This window comes from Cryptomeria japonica, chromosome 5 (genome assembly GCF_030272615.1).
Source record: "Cryptomeria japonica chromosome 5, Sugi_1.0, whole genome shotgun sequence".
NCBI lineage: Eukaryota > Viridiplantae > Streptophyta > Pinopsida > Cupressales > Cupressaceae > Cryptomeria > Cryptomeria japonica.
Genome location: NC_081409.1, coordinates 164,085,221 through 164,107,156, shown reverse-complemented (window position 1 = coordinate 164,107,156; position 21,936 = coordinate 164,085,221). Strand labels below are relative to the sequence as shown.

Below are 21,936 nucleotides of genomic sequence, written 5' to 3'. Positions count from 1 at the left end.
ACTTTCCCATACAATGATACATAAATGATAACAGATAAATGATACATAGATGTTTTTTAATTGTTTTTTTGACTTTTATGAACCATGGGCCCCATTTTTGGGAACCCACGGGCCTTGGTTCTCCCGGGTCTGCCTGGGTTCTCCCTGGGTCCTGCCCAGGTGGCCGGGTTCTCTGTGGACCTGCCTGGGTTCTCCCTGGGTCCTGCCCACGTGGCCGGGTTCTCTGTGGGTCCACAGAGAACCCGGCCACCAGGGCAAGACCCAGGTGGAACCCAAGGAGAACCAGGCTCGGACCACGACCGGGCAAGAACCAGGACCCGGACCCAGCCTTTTTCCCCAAGAACCAGTATCTCAGAATATTAGGACTAATATTTACCTGAAAGATGACTTGCTCACATTTATTAGTTTATTCAAACTACAAAATTCGCACTAACAATCAACAGTTTCAGAAATTTACTTGTGGACTAACATTGCATTGATTAACGTTTTAAACTTATATTTATTGACTACTGATCTTAGGACTACCATCTACCTAAAAGATGACTTGCTCATGTTTTCAAATTCATTCAAACTATGAAATTCACGCTATCAATCATCAGTTTTGGAAATTTACTTCTAGACAAGCATTGCATTCATTAATGTTTTAAATTTATGCTTAAAGTAAAGTTTATTCTCAACACTAGACAGATTTCTCTAAATGCACAGGTTGAAGAGAGGGTACTCTGTTTCACAAGATTCTAATGGTCACTAGGGGCAGTGCATGAGCAAGACAAAGGTAGAACTAATAACTAATAAGCCAAGTGGCAGTTACGATGACAGAAAGAAGGCCTGGATTGCTCGATACAATCTGCTAGTTGGGAATCAAAGCAATTGAATCTAGACTAGAAGAATTGAATCTGACAAAAACTTTCTTGAAATTAGAGGTACATGAAAAGGTGTCATGAACAACAGGAAGCAGCTCAGCAATTGGCAGAGAAAAGAGGGGAGCCAAACTAGTAAATTAAGAAATGTCAAGAGAAAAGAAAATTTGCTGGTTAAGAAACACCACCAAGAGAAAGGCCAAATTGTCGCATGCCTCAAAAATCTACAAAACGTTATCATTTCCATGAAAGAAAAGATAAAACCCAATAAAATATTTAAGGTGCTAATACACCTCCCAATTCGACCAATGAAATTCAAGTCTAAAAAACTCAAGAAATAATATAAGTACTAACAAATAGCTCAAGGGGAAGGACATTGAATTTCCATTGTTCTCACGTAGGATGGTCTAGTGGATAAGCAGAAGAAGTGAAGTATATCAAAGGAAACGAGGGGTAAAGGCTAAGACAGGATTAAGGATGTAATTGGCTGAGTTGAAGCCTGGTGTGCTAAAATTTGTGAATATGGATCTCATTAAATTTGTGAATAATGTGATACTCAAATGCTCCATGTGTTGCCCTAATGGAAAGAACCTTTATGAAGAGCCTCTGAATTGTCATGCAATAGGTGATGTAGAACAAAAGATGTGATGTCTTGCTGAATTTTTGGATGCTCTCTAAGAAGGGTCTTTAAACTCTCTGCAAGAACTATAAAAAAGAAGTATTGGAAAACATGTATGATTATCTTGTTGTAAGGAATCACTGATTGTAATGGTCCCCATTTCAGACTTACCATAATTTAGTCCTGAGACATCAATTTTAAATTAAAATGAGAGTGGTAATATATTAATAAACATAACTATATTAAAACTGAACACGTTTCATTATAATATTGAATTTAAAATTTAAGAATGATTCAGAGAGTATAACTTATCTTGGTAACTTCATCTGATTTACCCAAACAAAATTATTCAGCATGTTGTTGATTCCTCTTAATCATTTGTTGACCCTTTGGTAATGCTGATTGCTCAAATCACAAACAATAATCTACAAGTTCCTTGTAGAAGCTTAAGTGGGGTTGAAGTTAAAAACACAACCAATATCTCCCAGTATCACAGGTGGGTCCCATTCCATTTAGTAAAGCTGTAGCTAAAAACACAACAAAATTGTGAAATCTTCAAAACCTTTTCTGCAAACACTGTCTGAAGATTCTTTTATTATAACAATCTGAATAATTATTGTGTGGGCCCACAAAGTACTTTGGCCAGCTTGTTCTAATACTAATTAATCTGAATGCCTATTTAAGTACTCTTACTTTAATTCATCAAGATCCTCCCAAGTGGTATAAACCATTCTTTTGCTCCCTTGCAATCAATAGTGTGTCTCTAACTTAAACTTATGTGGTGGCAATTTCTAAGCCAAGTGGATCAATGCTCAGCAGAGCAGATCCAATTAAGGAATTATAAGTAAATAAGTTCTAAGTTCCATATTCATATCTCTGCTGTCTCTGATATGATCGAAGATAATTATGTGAGGAATGATCTCTGATTTATTACTGGAGTATACAACCAGTTTGATGCCCAAGGGGTGATGCTTAGTGGAGTCGTTCCAATCTGGATACAAATAAGAATATAAGACCAGTTCCTTTCTTCTTGCACACTCAACCTTCTATCCGATATTTCCCCCTTTCTAATTCTAATTGCTTTTCTATAAATCTCTTTTCAGAGAGGCTTCTTCCGAAAAGTCATGTCTTTCTATTTGGCCATAACTCTTCATAATTTAAATCGCTCCGCTCATAATGAATCACACCTCTTGGTCAATCGCACTTCTTGGTTTTGCTTATGTTAAACAATGCTTCTCCTCATTGTATTAAATCACTCCTTAACCAATGCATTATGGTCTGTATTATAATATTATTAATTTATTTATAATAAATACAATCTCCTTTCTGTTATTGATTGAACGATCCCATTCTTAATAAATCGCTACTTATGATAGTTAGTCGACTCATGAAATCTCCTTGGTAGTCGGCTATCTCAGGCTCCTTGAGCACTGCCAATCTAGATATAATGTCCCAACATACCACTAAGAACAGTGCCTTAGTCAAACTGATAATGCCGTATCTTTTAGTACGATTTCTATCCTTGTGCCGAACTCTTATTGCTGGCTATTATTACACGATCCTTGATTTAAGTTCTCTGTTATTCTCATATAGCAGCAATGATACTTCAATGGATGGCTTTGTCTTACTTGCTGACCAACGCATATCTGCTATATTCTCCTCCTCCTCCCTTTATACATGTATTAGTAGTTAGTTGTTGCAGAGGCAGACAAATCTAACATGCGTCAGATTTGGTCTGCCACTATGTGTTTATTTAATAATTATTTAATAGTAATTAATATTGATTGCAAATTAATATTTTATTTAATAATTTATTATTATAGAGATAAAAAGTTATTCATTATTTAATAATATATCGCTGATAGAAATAAATGGATGATTAATCAGTACTAAATAAGTGTATCGATATTTAATTTAATTTAATTTTTATGTTTATTCTTTTGTATTTTAATTTTATTATCATTATTTATTATTAAACTATATTTCAAAGTGGGGACATCACACTGATGCTTTTAGTGAAGCATTTTTGGATTCATATGTAGCAATAAGTGTTAAGATCACAATGCAAGTCAAAGGACTACAGTGTTCATGAAACGAATCACGAAAGTGCGCTGAGGTACGACTCAAGACACGCCCCTTGATTCAAAATTAGGTGAACCCCCCCACTAATTTTTAGCACTTCATAAATTTGTGCTTTTTACAATGCATCAAGGTCCATTACGTAGGAGATATCAAAATATTATGCTCGATTTAATACTACCATTTAAAAGTTATTTAACAATCAATTTCTCATAAAATGGCCTATTTTTTATTACATCTACACTAAAACAGAAAAAGATGTTCTAAAATGAGATCGAACCTATGCTTCAAGTACTCGTTGGAATCAGCACAATAAAAGCTTTCCAGTGACTATGAATTTGTCAAATTTCACCAATCACAGCAAATGGGGGGTGGACAGATCAACAAGGTGTAGAGCATGCAATAAAACCCCACCCAGTGAGTATTAGTTGCCATTTTTTAGCAGGTTTCTCTATTGTTCACACCTACGGAGCCTCCTTGGCAGCTTCCTTTCTTCATGAGATGCATTGCTTTTCACTTTGGTGCTCAAAAGTTGGCATGTAAGCTTGTATGCCCCAAAGAATGTATTATTTCACAAATTGATCAATCAGTTCTTTCTAAATATGTGGGAGCACCTGCATACAAAGACTTGCCCAAGCATAAGAAATGCCACTGGTAGTATGGATGCCGCTTGCAACACTTCACCTATAGCAAAGATTGACACCCTTCAAACAGAAGATGTCACAAACCAGCGAACAAGCCAAAAACCTTGAAAGAGGTCGTGTGGCTTAAAAAAGCACTTGCAAGATTGCAAATATTGACCCGAAAAAGAAATGAGAAGGATGCAATTTTGCCCTTGCTAAAAAAAATTTGCTTTTTTGCCCAAAAATCTAAACAAAACAGAGTTTCCTTAAATTTACAAGAGCAAAAAAATTGCAAAAAATGAAGTTACCATTATTCGCCAATTTTAGATTCAATAGCGATGATGATTTGACTCCACAACACTATGATAAAGCTATGTGCAGAGTCACTTTGATGCAAGCGCATGTGCAAACTTCGAGAGAGAACTAGCATGCAAGAAGCCAAAAGAGTCGAACAATCTTTACAAAATTTTCAAACTAGCACCTTCAACAAAAACCAGCTCTGATACCATATTGGCATTTAGCCAATATTAAAGTTCACAACCACCTTCTAAAAGTGAAACCAAATTAGCACAAATAGCAATATCTATCACATAAAATGAGAGTCTAAGTAAAGGTACATAGATAGCCTTCCATATATAGGCAAGGCAGATGAGGTAGGCAAGCTGGATACAACAACTCACTAACCCTCCAAAGATGGGACACTTGTGAGCTCACTTGACAAGTGTGTGAGCAAGTGGCAAGTGTAAATGCTCTACGTGTCTCACAAAGTGAGTACACATGTCTCAACCACATAAAATAAGACAAAATACTAAAAGTCCATTAGTGGAGACTTAAGTAATGCTAATAGGAATATCTCTAGGTATGCTAATAGCTAGCTAGTTTGATAAATTCACTGTTTGGACCAACATTTAAATTTAACTCATCTAAAGGATTTCTAGGACTCTGCAGCTATTACAAAAGATTTGTTAAAGGCTTCTCAACGCTAACTACCCCACTAACAAACCTAACTAAGAAAAATGCTTTCTCATGAAGTATAGAGGCCCAACAAGCCATTCAAAAGCTAAAAGAAATAATGAGCTCCTGCCCAGTGTTAGCCATTGCAGACTTCTAATTACCATTTGAGCTAGAGTGAGATACTTCCGAAGGAGGTGTCGAAGCAGTATTGATGCAAAACAAATACCCTATAGCTTTCAAAAGCTGCAAACATAAAGAGACTAAAAAGAACTACTCCATTTACGATAAGGAAATGTTAGCAAATATGCATGCCCTGGCAAGTTTAGGTAATACGTGGTTTGTGGAAGGTTTGTTGTAAAAACTGATAATAGCCTAAGGCTCTTCTTGAACCAAAAAGATTTGAATGATAGGCAACAAAAATGGGTTAGCAAATTACAAGCTTGAGACTTTGACATTAAATATATGAAGTTAAATATATGAAGAGCAAAAATAATGTTGTGGTTGATGCTCTATCTCAAATACCCTATCTATGCTCTATGATGGATATCTCTACAAAATGGAAGAACGCGATCCCTGCAAAATATACTAAGGATCTGTTGGCAAGTAACATATTAGAGGGGAAATTGCAAGATGAAAAGTACAAAGTGATAGAGGAGCTCATCCTCTATAAAGATAGAACATATATCACTTTCGGATCAAAAATGAAGGAAAAGATGATAAGACCATAATACTCCTCTAGTAGGTCATCATGGATACTATAAAACTTACAAACAAATAAGGGAGAGACTCTCTTGGAAATTTCTCAAAGGAGATGTCTTGAAACACATTAGGGATGTATGGTGTGTCAAAAGAACAAAGCAAAACAATCATTTCCTTTCGAATTACTTCAACCCTTACCCATACCTAATCAAAAATGGGAAAGTATTTTGATGGATTTCATTATGAAACTCACCAAGATAAAAAGGAAAAATTGCATATACGTAGTGGTGGATAGATTGGCTAAGTATCCCTTTCTTTTTTTGTAATATCTACCAAATATAGAGCACCCCAAGTGGAAGATATTTTCTTTAAAAAAAATCAAACTACATGGTTTACCCAAGAATATTGTCAGTGATACAGACCGTGGTTTTAAAACTCGTGGACTCGCCACGGACTCACGAGTCCATGGGAGCCACGAGTCGACTCGCCAAGGACTCGCGAGGCGAGTCCTGGCGAGTCCATCTGAAAGACTCGCGAGTCTTTTGCAAGGACTTGCGCGAGTCTTTTGCATGGACGCGCGAGTCCTTTGCATGGACTCGTGCGACCCAGAAAAAAAGTCATGCAATCTTTAAAATTGAGTTTTAAAAAAAAAAAATTGCCTTCATTTGGCATAACTGAGGGAGTGAAAAATAAAAGAAAAATAACACCCGATGCCTTTATAAAATAATAAAAGTATTTTTGGCCTCACGGGGAGCGCGCAAGGGGCACTGCCCCTTGACCCCAACTTGGGGGCAACCCCCGTCGAAAAATATAGGGGGAAACTGCGCTGATGGAAGTAGGGAAAATTTAACCTCCGAGTATGATTAGGCTCCATATAACAGCATAATTAGCATTGAAGAAATCTTGGTATTATACATTTTAGAGTTGGAAGTTTGAAACTATGAGTATGTGACATGTGTAATGTTTCAATTATGGCTCTTATGCTCTCTAAATGCATTAATTTCTTTATGTTTTTTTTGTAAAACTACGGTTTTTCTTTTTGCCGAGTCTTTCACGAGTCCGAGTCCGAGTCCAAATTTTTGGTTTGCTGAGTCCGAGATTTTCAACTATGATACAGACAACATATTCCTTAGTTTGTTTTAGCTAGAGCTCTTCAAGCTAGCTGGAACTAAACTCACACCATGTACAAGTTACCACCCACAAACTAATGGGCAAACTAAAATTGTAAATAAATGGATTTAGGGATAATTAGGAAACTGTGTCACAGGCAACAAACCACATGAATCAAATGGCTACATCTCGGGGAGTATTGTTATAATACCACTCGTCACATGTCAATAGGGATGATCCTTTCAAAGTATAATATGGTATAAAGTGACATCATTTGGAGATATAATTCTTACTGAAACCCGAGTTTCAAGGCTAGAGACTTGGTGCAATAAAGTATAGATATTCTAAATGCACTCAAGGACAACTTGCATCATGCACAATAACAACAAAAGATGTATGCTAGCCATCGACGATGTGAAAAAACATTTGAAGAGGGAGACTTAGTCTTCTAAGTTTGCAACCCTATAAACAATCATCTATCAAAAGGAGTGGTGCTGAGAAACTCAAGCCACAAATCTATGGCCATATAAGATTGTACGAGGGATTGGCAAAGTTGATTGTGAATCAAAGTTACCAGCAAACAGTCAAATCCATAATGTCTTCCATGTTTCTCACCTCAAGGTGTTAGGTCAACATGCTATACCATGTCCAAAGTTACACCCACTTGATGATGATGAAGGAAAATTAGTTTTGGAACTAGAGGTTGTCCTTTATATGCAAGATAAGAAATTATTAAATAAAGGAACAAGGTTATTCAAAAATATTTGGTTAAGTGGAAGAATTTGCCTATGGAAGGCACCAATTGGGAATGATCAGAAATTTTTTATCATCCTAATCAAGAATTGCTTGTGGACAAGCAATTTTGGAAAGAGCGGACTATCATGCCCCTGCCATAAGACAGCATTGTCTCACAACGCAATTCCCAGCACTCAGAAGACTCCAGCCACTGCCTATAAAACGTGGGCAAGGGAAATAAGGGCCAGCAATCTTTTATTACATATCAATTGGCAGTGATCTGTTATTATGATTGTTCAAAACTAATTGGCAGCAATTCTTAAAAAAGGGTAGTTTAGCATGCAGCGATTGGATTATGGAAGGTGCATCCTTTGAAAGGGGTGTGATGATTACAAAAGTTGTGACTATTCATCCCACCTTAGGAGATATAAAAAGGAGATGGAATTAATTGAGAAGGCATTAAATATGAATGAGAAAAACAAAAAAAATAAATTTAAATATAAGGCAGAAATAGTATTGTCTTCAGCTATCATCTTATTTCGAGATAAGTTTGAATATAATATTAGATTACAAATTAATTGATATATAGATGTTAAATTAATTACTATTTGTAAGTATTTTTTTTGCATTTTCTTTAAAATTATTTACCACCGAATGCATATAGCAAAATCCTATAGGAAATCAATTTTGAATTTATTAGAAATGGCTTGCAAATAGGAAGGATAAGCAGCCTTCCGAGTTCACGAGATATCAAGCATGCCACCACAAGATGAGTGGACCAGAAATCCTACCATGCTCGTGGGCCAGGGAGTATTAAGGACCAGAAATCTAATCATGCCCCTGGGCTTGAGGGTCTTATCAAGCACACCAACCAAGATGGATGGACCAGAAATCCTACCATGCTCATTGGTTGGCAGGCTAATGAGTACTCTTGGGGTTGATCAAGGAGGACGGCCAGCCTCCAAGGTGGGTTGAGGGATGGAGTGGATCCAAGATCCTATCAAGTACTGTACCTCAAGAAGGATGGATAGGGAATTCAGCAATGCTCTTGCAATACAAGGACAACCATCCTTGAGATTGCGATTTGCAAACATTTCCAACGATTTCATAATATGGTTAGTAAAGGAACATTCCCTGGAATAATTATTAATGTTATTAAGGTACTTTGACTTTAATAGGATTGATGCTCATATGGATTTATATGTTATCATGAAATCTTGATATTCAATGTCAATACTTTGATGTTATCACATATTCTTACTTTTAATGATTATTAATTAATATTGTTTGTAGGTCCTAAACTAGGATTATCTTATTTAGAGCATTACAATTGATTATATTAATATTAAGTTATATTTGTAAATGAATTGCATTCTTCAAATTAAGTAGGAATTGTTAATTTAGGGCAAAATCGAGAAAATCCCGAGAAGGGACTTTACAAGATATCCCTATACATTACTACGTCTAGTGAACCTTCGTTCATTGCTCTACTAAAGTGAATCGGCAAGCAACTCATGTCCTCAAAGGGCAGAACCAAATGTTAATTGTGTATTAATTGTGAAAATCAGATTCACTGGTAAAATATCTTGTTCATATTAACTGGTAAAGATTACAATTTATAGAAATACAAAACACTGTAGAAATTAATGATATTACCTACCTCTATCTACCTAATACTACAGATACAATAATGAAATCTAACAACCTAAGTTGACCATTAACAATATAAGAAATTATTATTCTAACACCCTCCCTTAATGGTCAATCTATCAAAAACACCAAGTTGCCCCCTGAATTTTACAAATTTATCCGGACTCAGAGACATGGTGAGAATATCCGTAGTCTGATCCGCTGTCGGAACATACTGCAACTGAACTGATTCGTCTTCTACCAGCTGGCAGATGTAGTGACAATGAAGTTCGACATGATTGGTACGTTCATGGAAGACTGGATTTTTGGCCAACTTGAGCACCCCTTGATTATCGGTATACAAGGGAGAAGGACCTGTCTGTGTCATCTGCATGTCAAAGAGCATCCTTCAGAGCCAAACTACCTCACATGCGGCCTTTACTGTTCCCCGGTATTCGGCTTCGGTCGAGGAAAGAGCCACGGCCTGTTGCTTCTTGCTGCTCCAAGTGACGGCACTAGTACCCAAACTGAATACGTACCCAGCAGTGGATTTTCAGTCATCCACCAATCCTGCCCAATCTGAGTCAGTATGACCAATCAACTTTGGATCATTGCACCTCATATACAGAATGCCATAGTCTGAAGTGCCTTTCACATTTCGTAACACTCCCTTCGCTACAATCCAATGATCAGCTTTTGGAGTTGTCATGAAGCGAGAGATGTAGCTGATAGTGAAACTGATTTCAAGTCTAGTGGCAGTGAGATAGATGAGGCTGCCTACTAGCTGTCTGAATTTTGTTTCATCTACTGTAGGTGAATCGGACTTGGCTGATAACTTCAGCCCTTTCTCCATAGGTGTGGAAGCAGGTTTACAATCCTGCATTCGAAACTTCTCTAGCAAACTGCGGACATACTTGGATTGTGAAATAAAGATATTGTCATCAGTCTGCAACACTTCGACACCTAAGCAATAATGAAGAAGCCCCAAATCTTTCATGTCAAAATCTTGGCACAAGTCCTATTTGATTGCGGCAATCAAATGTGTTGAATTTCTAATAATGATCAAGTCATCCACGTAGACAACAAGAAAAAGGATCTCATCACCGAAAAGTTTGACGTACAGATTAGTGTCAGAGGGACTGTGTTGAAAACCATGTTCAACCAAATACAGATCAATCTTGAAGTACGTACCAAGCCCGAGGGGCTTGCTTCAGGCCATAGAGGGCTTTTACCAATCTGCAAACCTGATGTTCCTTACCAGGAACCTTGAAGCCATAGGGTTGAGTCATATAAACTTCATCCTGCAAGTCGCCATTGAGGAATGCACTCTTAACATCCATCTGATGAAGTTTCCATCCAAACTGAGCTGCAATGGCGAGAAGAAGACGAATGGTACTCATCTTGGCCGTAGGAGCAAAAGTCTCCTCGTAGTCAATGCCCTCCCGCTATGTAAAACCCCAAGCAACCAATCTGGCCTTATACTTATCCAAAGTACCATCTGCATGATACTTGACTTTGTAAACCCATTTACAGCTGATAGGTTTCTTCCCAGGAGGCAAATCAGAAAGAACCCAAGTGTTATTCTTCAGTAGACTGAGGTATTCGATCTCCATAGCCTTTTCCCACTCAGGAATGCCTTTAGCCTCGGAATATGTCTAGGGCTCATGGATGTTGTGAATGTTGGCCATAAGTGCAAAGTTGACTGTATTTTGTTGCTTTCTCTTTCTGCGAGCGAATCTGCCCTCAATAAGTTCATCATCATGAAGATCTTCGATAGTCTTGGCCCACCACTTAGGCCTAAGGGTAGAAGTACCAACATCTGGCATTGGAGGAACAACATCCCCTGGAGTTTCTGGAACAAAGTCATCTGGATGCGAAACTTGTGGAAAATCAAGTGGTGTTGGATCAGTAGATTCCTCATCTTTAGAGTCAGAATGCTCTAAAGCCCTCCCATCATGGGAACCAAGAGGAAGACGAACACCAACATCAAGAGTTTGCATAAACGGAGTCGCAGGAATAGTAGTAGGAGGAGGCATGAATGGACCAGTAGTCTCATCAACCACAACATCACGACTGAAAATGAGACGATCTGTCTCCACATCAATCAACTTGTAGGCCTTGTGGTTGTCGTTGTAACCAGTAAACATAAGAGTTTGGCTCTTTGAATCCAGCTTAGCACATTTGGCATCTGGAATCCATACATGAGCGGTAGAACCAGAGAATTTCAAATGGCCCACTTTAGGCTTGCATTGACCAGGCTTCTTCAGGAGTCATCTTCTTAATGGCATGTGTAGGTGACCAATTTAGCAGATAGACTGCAGTGTAAACTGCTTCAGCCCAGTATTTCTTAAGAACATTTCTATGTTCTATCATAGAACGATCCATTTTAGTAATGGTGCGATTTCTGCGTTCAACTACACCATTCTGCTGAGGGGTGTATGGTGTGGTGAGTTGGCGTTTAATGCCATGTGTAGCACAAAATGTAGAGGTGTCATTGGAACAAAACTCCCCCCCATTATCTGACCTTAGAGTGACAATTTGAGAACTGGATTCTTTCTCAACTAAGGCCTTAAACTGCTGAAATGTACTGAACACATCTGACTTATTTTTCAGAAAGTACACCCACATTTTATGACTGAAATCGTCAACAGATAACAAGGAGTACTTGCAACCAGTAACAGATGGAGTGTTCATTGGCCCACATACATTAGCGTGAACCAATTGAAGGACCTTGGAGACTTGCCAAGAATCACCATCCGAGAATGGTGTTCGATGTTGCTTCCCAACTTGACAGGCTGCACAAACTCCATGATTTTGAGGTTGGATCTCTGGTAGACAAGCAACCAAACCCTCCCGATATAACTGAGAGAGATAGTGCACGTTTAAGTGCCCAAAACGTTGATGCCAAAGTGTTTCGATGGATGTACTCCTAGCAACCAAAGTATGCTCTTGAGAATCACTGGAATCAGCAAGTCTATACAAACCATGATCTTCAAGTCCCATAGCGATTGTAGTACGAGTATCCCTATCAACGATGTTGCAGATGGACGAACTGAAGACAACATCTAATTGAGGAGAATGCCTCATGATCTAACTGGCGGAGAGGAGATTATGTTCCATGCCTGGAACATAGTAGACATCAAGAAAAATTAAATTTCTACCTCCTGAGTGTATCTGGACAGTGCCCTTACCAACAACTGTGTACTCTTATCCTCCTCCGAAGATTATTGAATCTGAAAATGGTTCAAGTTTTGTGAACCAATCCCGATGATGAGTAAAATGTTGCGAAGCTCCTGAATCGATATACCAGGCAAAAGAGTGTACTGGATCTACTATTCTCTTGGCCATAAAAGCATAGAAAGCAGATTCTTTCTGCTCAGAGTGTTCGGCGACATTTGCTTTCTGTTGAGACCCTCCCTGCTTCTTTTGTTCAAAAGCCAAACGAATTCGACACTCGGCCTTCATGTGACCAAACTTATGATAATAATTGCACTGAACGTTCTTCTTCTTCTTGCTGTCCTGAGAAGAACCAGAGCCTTTCGGTTGAGAAGATTGAACCTTCCCTTTGTCCTTAGCAGAAGATTTGGCAGAGAATGCTTGCTCGGTGGAGGTGGAACTGGTACTACTTCCAAACTGTTAGCGCCACCAATCTTGCTGTAAAAGCTTGTTACAAAGATTGGAAAACTTCAAATCGACGACAGTGAAAGTGATATTCAGCGTTTCGATGAAATGCTTATAAGATTTGCGCAAACTCTTCAAAGTGATGACAACCATGTCCTCTTCCTCCATTGTGAGACCAATCGCCTCAAGTTGGTCACGGAAGTCCTTGATCTTGGTCAAGTGATCCTGCAAAGGTGTCCTCTCGTCCATCATAATCGAAAAAACCATATTCTTCAGAAAGAATGCTCTACGCTTGTCAAAGATTTCATGGAGACTCTTCAAATGATCCCATATCTCCTTCGCAGTTTTGTCGAACGGTACCTAAGGTAGCTGCACATTGGTAACAGAGACTTTGATGAGCATGACGACTTCCCAGTTGCGCTCATCCCATTTGTCCTGATCTTTTCTGACAGTGTCTGGACGTTGAGACGTGCCTAGAACAACTGCATCAAGACATCGGTACTCAAAAATCGTCAACATATGCTGCTTCTAGGTGTTGTAGTTGCAGCCATTGAACTTCTGGCTGCTTTCGAGCATAATGTTCGTCAGAGATGCCATCACGTACCCCAAGGTCGAACTGGTGAAGGCACGAATGCACAAAAACCAGAGGATGAAAACAGAGGGTTTTTAGAAACAAATTCTGCAAGTCGGATTTAGAGGCAAAAACTAAAACCCCTGGCACGGTTTTTGAGGCAAAAAAATTTCGAAAGTCTCGAAAAAATCTGATGACAACCCAGTTCAGATCTCAAAAAACCCACAAAGATTCTGCAAATAAAAAAAATCTGAGTTGAAACGAAGGTGATAATCTCAAAACCCTAGCACAATTTTCGAGGTAAAAATTTCGACTAACCCAAAAAAATCCGACGAAGACCTGCAAAAAACCCAGAAAGAATCTGCAACCAGAATATTTTTTCTGAAAATGAAGGGTCAAATCCGTGGGCTCAAAAAATGAGGTATGGAAAACGATGCACCCAAAAAATCCGACAACCTAGTTGAGCTCTCGAAAAAACCCACAACGATTCTACAACCGGAAAAAAAATCCCCTTGAAATAGAGGGTCAAAACCCTAGGCGAAGTTGCAGAAACCCTAGGTGAAAAATATCTGCAGACCCAGAAAAATCTGATGGTGACCCAGTTGAGGTTTCGAAAAACCCACCAAGAATCTGCAATCAAAATAAAATTTCGACTTGAACTAAAGGGTCAAAAGTGAAAACCCTAGTCAAATGTGCAAAAACCCTAGGCGAAAAAAAACTGCAAACCCAAAAAAATATGACGGTGACCCAGTTGAGGTTTTGAAAAACCCACCAAGAATTTGTGATTGAAACATAAAATCGCCTTGAAACAGCGGGTCAAAACCCTAGGCGAATTTGCAGAAACCCTAGGTCATTAAAAAATGTGCAGATTTTCTGAAAAAAAACAAGTTCCATGCCCTAGCTCTGATACCATGTGAAAATCAGATTCACTGGTAAAATATCTTGTTCATATTAACTGGTAAAGGTTACAATTTATAGAAATACAAAACAGTGTAGAAATTAATGATATTACCTACCTCTATCTACCTAATACTATAGATACATTAATGAAATCTAACAACCTAAGTTGACCATTAACAATATAAGAAATTATTATTCTAACATTAATCCCAAACCCCATATCAAATTGCATAACTTATACAATGACTCACATCCACTAATTCCCTACATAATATAAACCCACATATTCTAGAGCCGAGATGCCCTAGTGAGTATTATAATATAACGACCTTGCATCCATAGTAAAACTTGTAAATATTTCCATGACAATTCCAAACGCAAAAACTTGAGCTAAGTAAATTATATTTAATTTCACAATCCTTGACATAATAAGCATAAGGAAATCTCCCAAGAGCTCCTAGTGGGCCGAACAAATCAAAGTAGGCCACATGTTGGCACCAAAGTGACTGGAGTTTTCATAATAGACATCTTCAAGCCAAAACCCCAAACTTGAATAATTCAGTTTAAATAAATTCGTCATGCCTACTGAATGTCTTATGTATGAAGTTTTAAGGATTTTGGACCGAAGAAGAGGGAGTAATTCAGAATTGATAGTTGTCCTGCATCTGCAAGAAGGCATGGATTATACTTAAGTGAAGCCCAAAGCCAAATGTCCATAGATAGCACATCATTTTCTAGGGAAATCATTTTGCCAAATATGAACATTTAGGGAGGAATGAAAAGGAAAAAACCTAAGTTTCATTGGGTTTCCAAGATGCAGACAGCTAAAACATGGGAATACATTTCCACAACACGGGATAGGAGGCCATTTTTGTGGGAACAACAATAAAAACAGGGAAAAATTTAAATATTGTTTGTGCCTTTTTTTAAAAAAAGGATGTAAGCACCTCAATTGGTATTAGCAGCACGAAATTCACCCTAGACGACATACACTACTAAAAAAATTAGATGTAAGCACCTCAATTGATATTAACCGCACGAAATTCACCCTAGAAGACATAAACTACTTATTCAATCGTAACATATACAGAGTGAAATGTTTACCCATGAAAGCATCTTAGTACAATCTTTGTCAAGCACATAAGATAGTCACTACATTATGGAAAACTCTACAAGATTGACATACAACACACAGATCCTTAACTTGTCTCGCCCTGCAATTACTAACATACAATAAAAAGAAAATTCCCTAGCATAGGCATCTAAGATATAAAAAATTAAGAAAGAAAATAAAAGCACAAGTAGCAATAATTGTCATCTTCTCCCCTGCAATTTAATTTGCCTATATCCAATTCATCTTGATTCGACAAATACCTGCTGAACATGTTCCTCCACACTCGCTGCTTTGACAGGAAAGACATCCTCAAAAGTTGTCTAGACAAAACAATAAAATTAACAAATCAGTACACAAAAATATGATGCAATATCAAGTAATCACTAATTTAGTAAAATAAATATTTTATTTTATCAGCCAATATTTGAACAAAACAAAGAGAACTTTCCTTTGACACTTGAGGAAACTAACATGCGAGAAGAGTTGACAAATACACTGTTACTGATAAACTTCTTCATCCCCCAAACGGTAAGAAGTTGGAACCAATCAATCTATTGGAAAGCTGATAGAACCGATCCAAACTTGGACCTCATCAAATTTTTCAACATTTCAGAAATGAAAGACATGTCAAATATATTGATTTGAATAAAGCAATTTAGAAAGATAGGCACAATCAATTTAAGTTCGTAAGAATTTTAAAGCACAGAATAATTTGAAGAAAATAACGAACACTCAACCTCCATATTCTTCCAGGCTACACAGACTTCACTTCCAAGCCTCTCACTTTCTCTCCTATATGGGAAACATCTATTGTACATAGGTGACAAAGTAGTGGTCGTGTTGAGTCCTCCTTCCATCAATCAATTGTACATGATTGTTTACATCTTTTCTCCATTGGAGAGGAGTTTTTTCCTACAGTTTTCTCTCTTTTACTCCACTTGTGAGAGATTTGTCTGTGTATGTACCTAACATGAACTTTTAACCAAGACCCATAATTTTGGCATCTTTGTATTTTTTTATACTCCCTAAGTTGCACTTAAAAGGGTGGTATTGGTGTGAATGGTAGATTACCTAACTAGTTTCATACTAAGTCTTATCCAAATTTACATAAGCTTACTTAGGTCATTTACTTTTTGTGTACCTATCATTGGATTAAGACACTTCTTATGATCTTAGTATGTTCTAGGGTTTCATCCTTATCTTTATAACAAGGGATTCTTCATCATATATTAGACTAATTCCATTTATGCATATAATGAATTATCTAGCTTCATAGCATTTCCATTGCTTCTCTTGTGTGGAAGATTGTTTTTGTTGCAAGTGACCCTTGGATTTATTTGTCTTGACCATTGTTGAGGAGATAAGTATCACTTCTCTTCAAGCTAGCAAAAATCTCTATAGCAAACACCATTGCAATTTTTATTTACTATACAGCCTTCAAACCTTTGTTCAATCACCAATAACTCCAAAGCTCACCCCACAACAATATCTTCTTGTCCTTGATGTTAACTTTAGTGATCAGATTGCAGAGAACAATGTGAATGCAAGAATACAAAAGAGACAAGACGCAACACATACCCTGGGAAAACCTCCCTCTTGGAGGAAAAACCCAGCAACAAATCAGATCTAGATCCATTTATTAATTGTAGAATACAATGGCAATAAAGATCAGATTACTTATCTGATATAACTGTCAACCTAGGGCAGAATTAGAGTTACAGTCGTAACCCAGCTAGGGCACAATGTAACAGCAGAAGATAGCAGACTTATCTCTTTCTTATATAAGAATATCATCAGCATACAGCTTCCAGCTCTTCGTAGTTCTTCACTGAAGATTGCAAACCTAATGGTGTTTGTAGACCTTCAAGAGGAACTCGCTATCCTCTTCGATGTATTCACTGTCCAAGATCGCATGTATGGCAAATGCTGATGGCAGAAGTAATTCGCTGATTCCTTGATCAGAATTCGCATTGACCTTTTATTGCAGAGCACAGGGTCTTCACATTGATTGTCTAATATTCGGATTGCTTGATTGCATTTACGACTAGTGATATGCTTGTGCATATATACAAGAGGTGAGCCCTATCTTGGGTCGGCCCAATCCATCCTTGGGGCCAACACTATAAATTAGTTCCACACGCCACCATAAGCATGGGACCTAAACAATATAGTTTCCACGTTACAAGAGCCCACGCAACATACAGATGTGCTAAAATAAGATATAGGACCACACGTTTGGAGAAGGGATGCGTCCTTTTAATAATACAATCATTTGGGCCCAGCCCATCATAAATGATCAATACATAAGACTATACGCCACAAAATGTGTGTGCTGGAGATAGGTCCATACGTTGGACCTAGAGATGCGCCCCTTTACATGTTAGGTCCAGCCCTTAATGGTTTTACACATTACATATAAATACAATAGATAGGGCCCTGCCCTATAAGGATTCGGATGATGCCTTAAGGCAATCCGAATCCTATTTATTTTCCTATCCTAGTTACACAAAAAAAACCAGCACTCGATACCCTTCACATTATTTTTCTTTGTTTTTCTTTTCTTTTCATAGATCTACTCCTCTCCAACCACACCCCCAACCATAGGGGCAAATACATTTTATGAGATTTTTCACTAGTACACAAGTTACTTGAGCCTTTGATGTTAGCTATGATCCTAGAGGGAGTATCTTGCTTAAAACTCCCTGCCCTCAACACTCCCAATGACATCAAATTCTTCAATTATCGATTATGGCACCAATGACTTCACCATTCAAGTCCATATAGTGATACTCGAGGATCTCCAATTTTTTGCAATGTTTGCACTTTGGCATTCTTTATATCTACTAGTTTCTTCACTGCTTGCATTGGTGATCCCTTGTTTTGTACTTTTTGATTTTGTTCTTCCCCTTTGTGGAGTCTATTCAGATTTTTCTTCCTAGAACTTTATATTGTAGATTATTATACTCTTGAGCCCCATTGATCTACTTATGGTCATTCATGGAATGAGAGAGAGAGAGAGAGAGAGAGAGAGAGCAAAGTCGGGTTCATGGGACACCATTGCCACAACATCATCAATCTTTAACACACCCAGTTCGTCAATCTCCAAGTGTGAGGATTCTTTTGTTTTCAACTATTTGAATTGGAAAAATCTACTAGTTTTAGAGGAGAATAGATTTTATAATTAGATGTAATTAGCTTCGCACCTTTCTTATGTCTACAGCACTCTATTATACTTCCTTCGATCTTAGGAAATAATTTAGTGTTTTAGTAGATAAGTTTATTTTTGTAAATCTTTGTTTTTATAACAGCAGTATGTGTCTTTTGAAAATGAAAAAATCAAGCAGACCTTAACAACAAGCAATCATCAATCACCAAGCAACAACCACAACATTGCTCAGGCAACCAAAAAACAAGAACAAGCATTTCATTATTAATCTTGTTCAAAAATCTGCAAGTTTGTAACATTTATTTTGTTCCATGAAAAGGAAATATTTATTCAAATTAAGTTGGAGAAACCATTCAAATTAATTTAACAATTTTTTTGTAATTGAAATCATCGTTTCAAATTGAATCACAAGAGAAGCAAAAGAGAAATAGAAGTGATTGAATTTCCATGGTAACTTAATAGTTTGATTTAAATTGTTGTAATTGCAATTCATTTAATTGATTCTAATTGTGCTTTGATTGTATTGCTGTTTTGCCCAGTTTCTAAACATTTTTCTGCTTTTTAAAGAATACACTAGAAGGATATTTAGTACAAAGCTTCAAGTTGACAGGAAGTTACTCAGGCTTGGGGTTCAACAGTGTGATTAAACCTTAATCCACCTCTTATAATTTAATTGCAATGTCAATCTGTTATTTGGGGTTGTAAGGTATGCTAATTTTCTCCTGGTCTTGTGGAATAAATTGTCGGTTTATCCACCTGCCAATCTTTTCTCTCCAAGTTGTTATCTTCCTTTGGCAGGCATGTTACAGTTCTACCTTCTGATTTTCCTATGCCATTCAGCTATGGCATGTTTGGGCAGCAACAAATCTACTGGGCAAGAAGATGTCTAACTCTAGATGTAGAAAGTAAGCTTCACCTGGAAGAAACTACTCAGGAATGAGACTAGGCACTCAACTGGAATCAAAAATATTGATATCCTCTCTAGAGTAAGAAGCCAAAATAAAATAGTGCCCCCTTTGCCACCTGGGCCTTCTGTGGCATTAAAACCTTTTTTTTCTAACATGGAAAAGAAAAGAAAATGTTTGAAGAGTCACAAAGTACCTCTAAAGGTGGAGGCAGAATTTTAGAAACATCTTCAAAGACAAATTTTTCAATTTTGCAAAAACAATTTAAATATACAACAAGAAGCTGTCATATTTTGATTTTTTTAATAAGTTTTACAGTTTACTTTTATTACTTTATATGTTCAAATTTTTTATTTTGTCAAACTAGGATTATAACTTTTGTGTGTTGTCTGCTTCTGTGCTTCATGTGACCTGAAGTAAGGAAAACAAAAGTGAAATTTTGGTTGGCAAAGATTAAGAACAAAGATTTATTTTTATGTAGTCGGGGGTCCAGTGTTCACTTGTCAATGCAATAGACTTCAGCAATGCCATCCAATGCAAAAGAGCCCATCAACAATAGGACCTACTAAGTTACTAACACACTTGTTACATGGAGCAATATCAAAGCTTCACAGTTTGTAGCTTCGGATCTTTGAGGTGGGGCCACTTCAATGAACTAAGGCTTTGCACGATGCTATGAGGAGTTGACAACTGGTAAAAGTTCAGACTGAGCGCAGGGACCACAATATTAGGCTTTCCTTGACAAGACTAAGGAAAAATTACAGCACTACTATATTATCTGCATTATCTATCTTACCCTGATCTAAGGACTGGGTCATTCAAATCTACGCAGGCTCCTTTGTACGAAGGGAAACGGCTTAAAAAGATGATTTGGCCATAAGTACAAATTTTCAACAAACAACAATTAACCAAGAATAGTCATGCCCTCTCTCTCTCTCTCTCTCTCTCTCTCTCTCTCTCTCTCTCTCTCTCTTTCATGGGTCCTAGGATTAGACACAATTGGATAGAGGTTAAATCAAGGGTATATGTAAATTTATCTCCACCTGAATTGAAGAGTTACACACTCAACAAGCTCAACAAAAGAATGACCCACAATTGGCCATTGAGCTGGTACGCCTTGATGCATTAATTGAAGTAGAAACTCAAATTAATCTCTAACTAGAGAAGACTCCCCAAGAACTCAACACCATACATGCCATCACCAACGCTAGTGTTACAATCATCACAACCACACCTGTAAAAAGACAAATAATAGTTGCCACCCATAGGGCAGTTCTCCTTAGTGAAGAAGGTAGTCCTCCAAACACTCCCCCGCTTCACTTGCTTTGGCCATGTGAGCATGAGTGCTTTGTCCATACACAAGCCACATGCACCCGTTTTTTGTATTTACATACAGTAGTGGTGAGCTGGATTTGCATACAGCATGAAAGCTAATTTCTAGTCTGCAAGGTAGAAAAAAGACTATTTACTGCACCAGCCTTAATTTTCTGTTGGAGTGAAAAATTGAGACCAGAAAATTTTAAAAAATTGGCATGGAGTTGTTTATACGAAGTGTAAATTCATATAATTTACTGATATCACAAGTTGTTTAGAGTCATCTTAAATAACTGCAATTTCTAAATATATCAATTCAGTAGGTTATAACTTTCAACTCAGGCATTTGATTGCAATGTTTTTTTCATTGTAAAATTGACTCCTCAAACTTCAAAAGGGGTGGGTGGTGCTTTATAATCATTAATATTGTTTATGAAGAAAAAGAGTATAGAATTAGACACTTAGTTTCAGCCTTTCAACATTAAGTTTAAAACTATGTTAAAGAAAATGAGCAAGGCAAAATAAAAAAAGTTGAGAAAGAAGAACCAGAAATAATATTGAAAGCATTTTATAGCTCCTTGATAAATTTACAACTCAATTAAATATGCAATCAAAATACAAAAAAGAAATAGATGCATTACTAAATTTGAAGGATGAATGCATGGAATGGTTAGGAATTTCTTTCAGTTGGATGGTGATACCTTATTTAGGCTTCTATTTCATGAATTTTGCAATCCTGTGGAATTGAGACCCAAAAAATTGAAATCTAGACTCCAAGTCTTTTAAAAAAGCATAAATTTTAAATTTGCTTATTTTGGAGTTATGTGGAAGAAGATATAGATACTGCAAGCTGCAGTTGTAGAAATTTCTAATGCACTTAATTGAACAGATTATAAATTTTATTCCCCCAGTTTCAAAATGAATGGTGCTTTATAATCATTCAAGATATTTGGAAAGAAAAAGGCTCTACAATTGAACACCTGGTTTTAGAACAAACCCTAACTTTAAATAACTGCTGAAGAAAAAGAGTCCTTAGT

At 37.2% G+C, this 21,936-nt stretch overlaps 1 protein-coding gene across 2 annotated transcripts in view; it reads right to left on the bottom strand.

The window, feature by feature from the left end:
- The window catches only part of LOC131072721 (nuclear pore complex protein NUP93A), a 94,984-nt gene that overhangs the window by 51,242 nt on the left and 21,806 nt on the right, over positions 1–21,936 (bottom strand). Inside the window, exon 4 of one of the 2 annotated variants that reach the window (XM_058008967.2) lies at positions 15,775–15,834. The exons of the other annotated variant lie outside the window; for it this stretch is intronic. Within the exon in view, the coding sequence (XP_057864950.2) occupies positions 15,775–15,834 (60 nt within the window). The remainder of the gene's footprint in view (positions 1–15,774; positions 15,835–21,936) is intronic. 2 annotated transcript variants of the gene reach the window in all.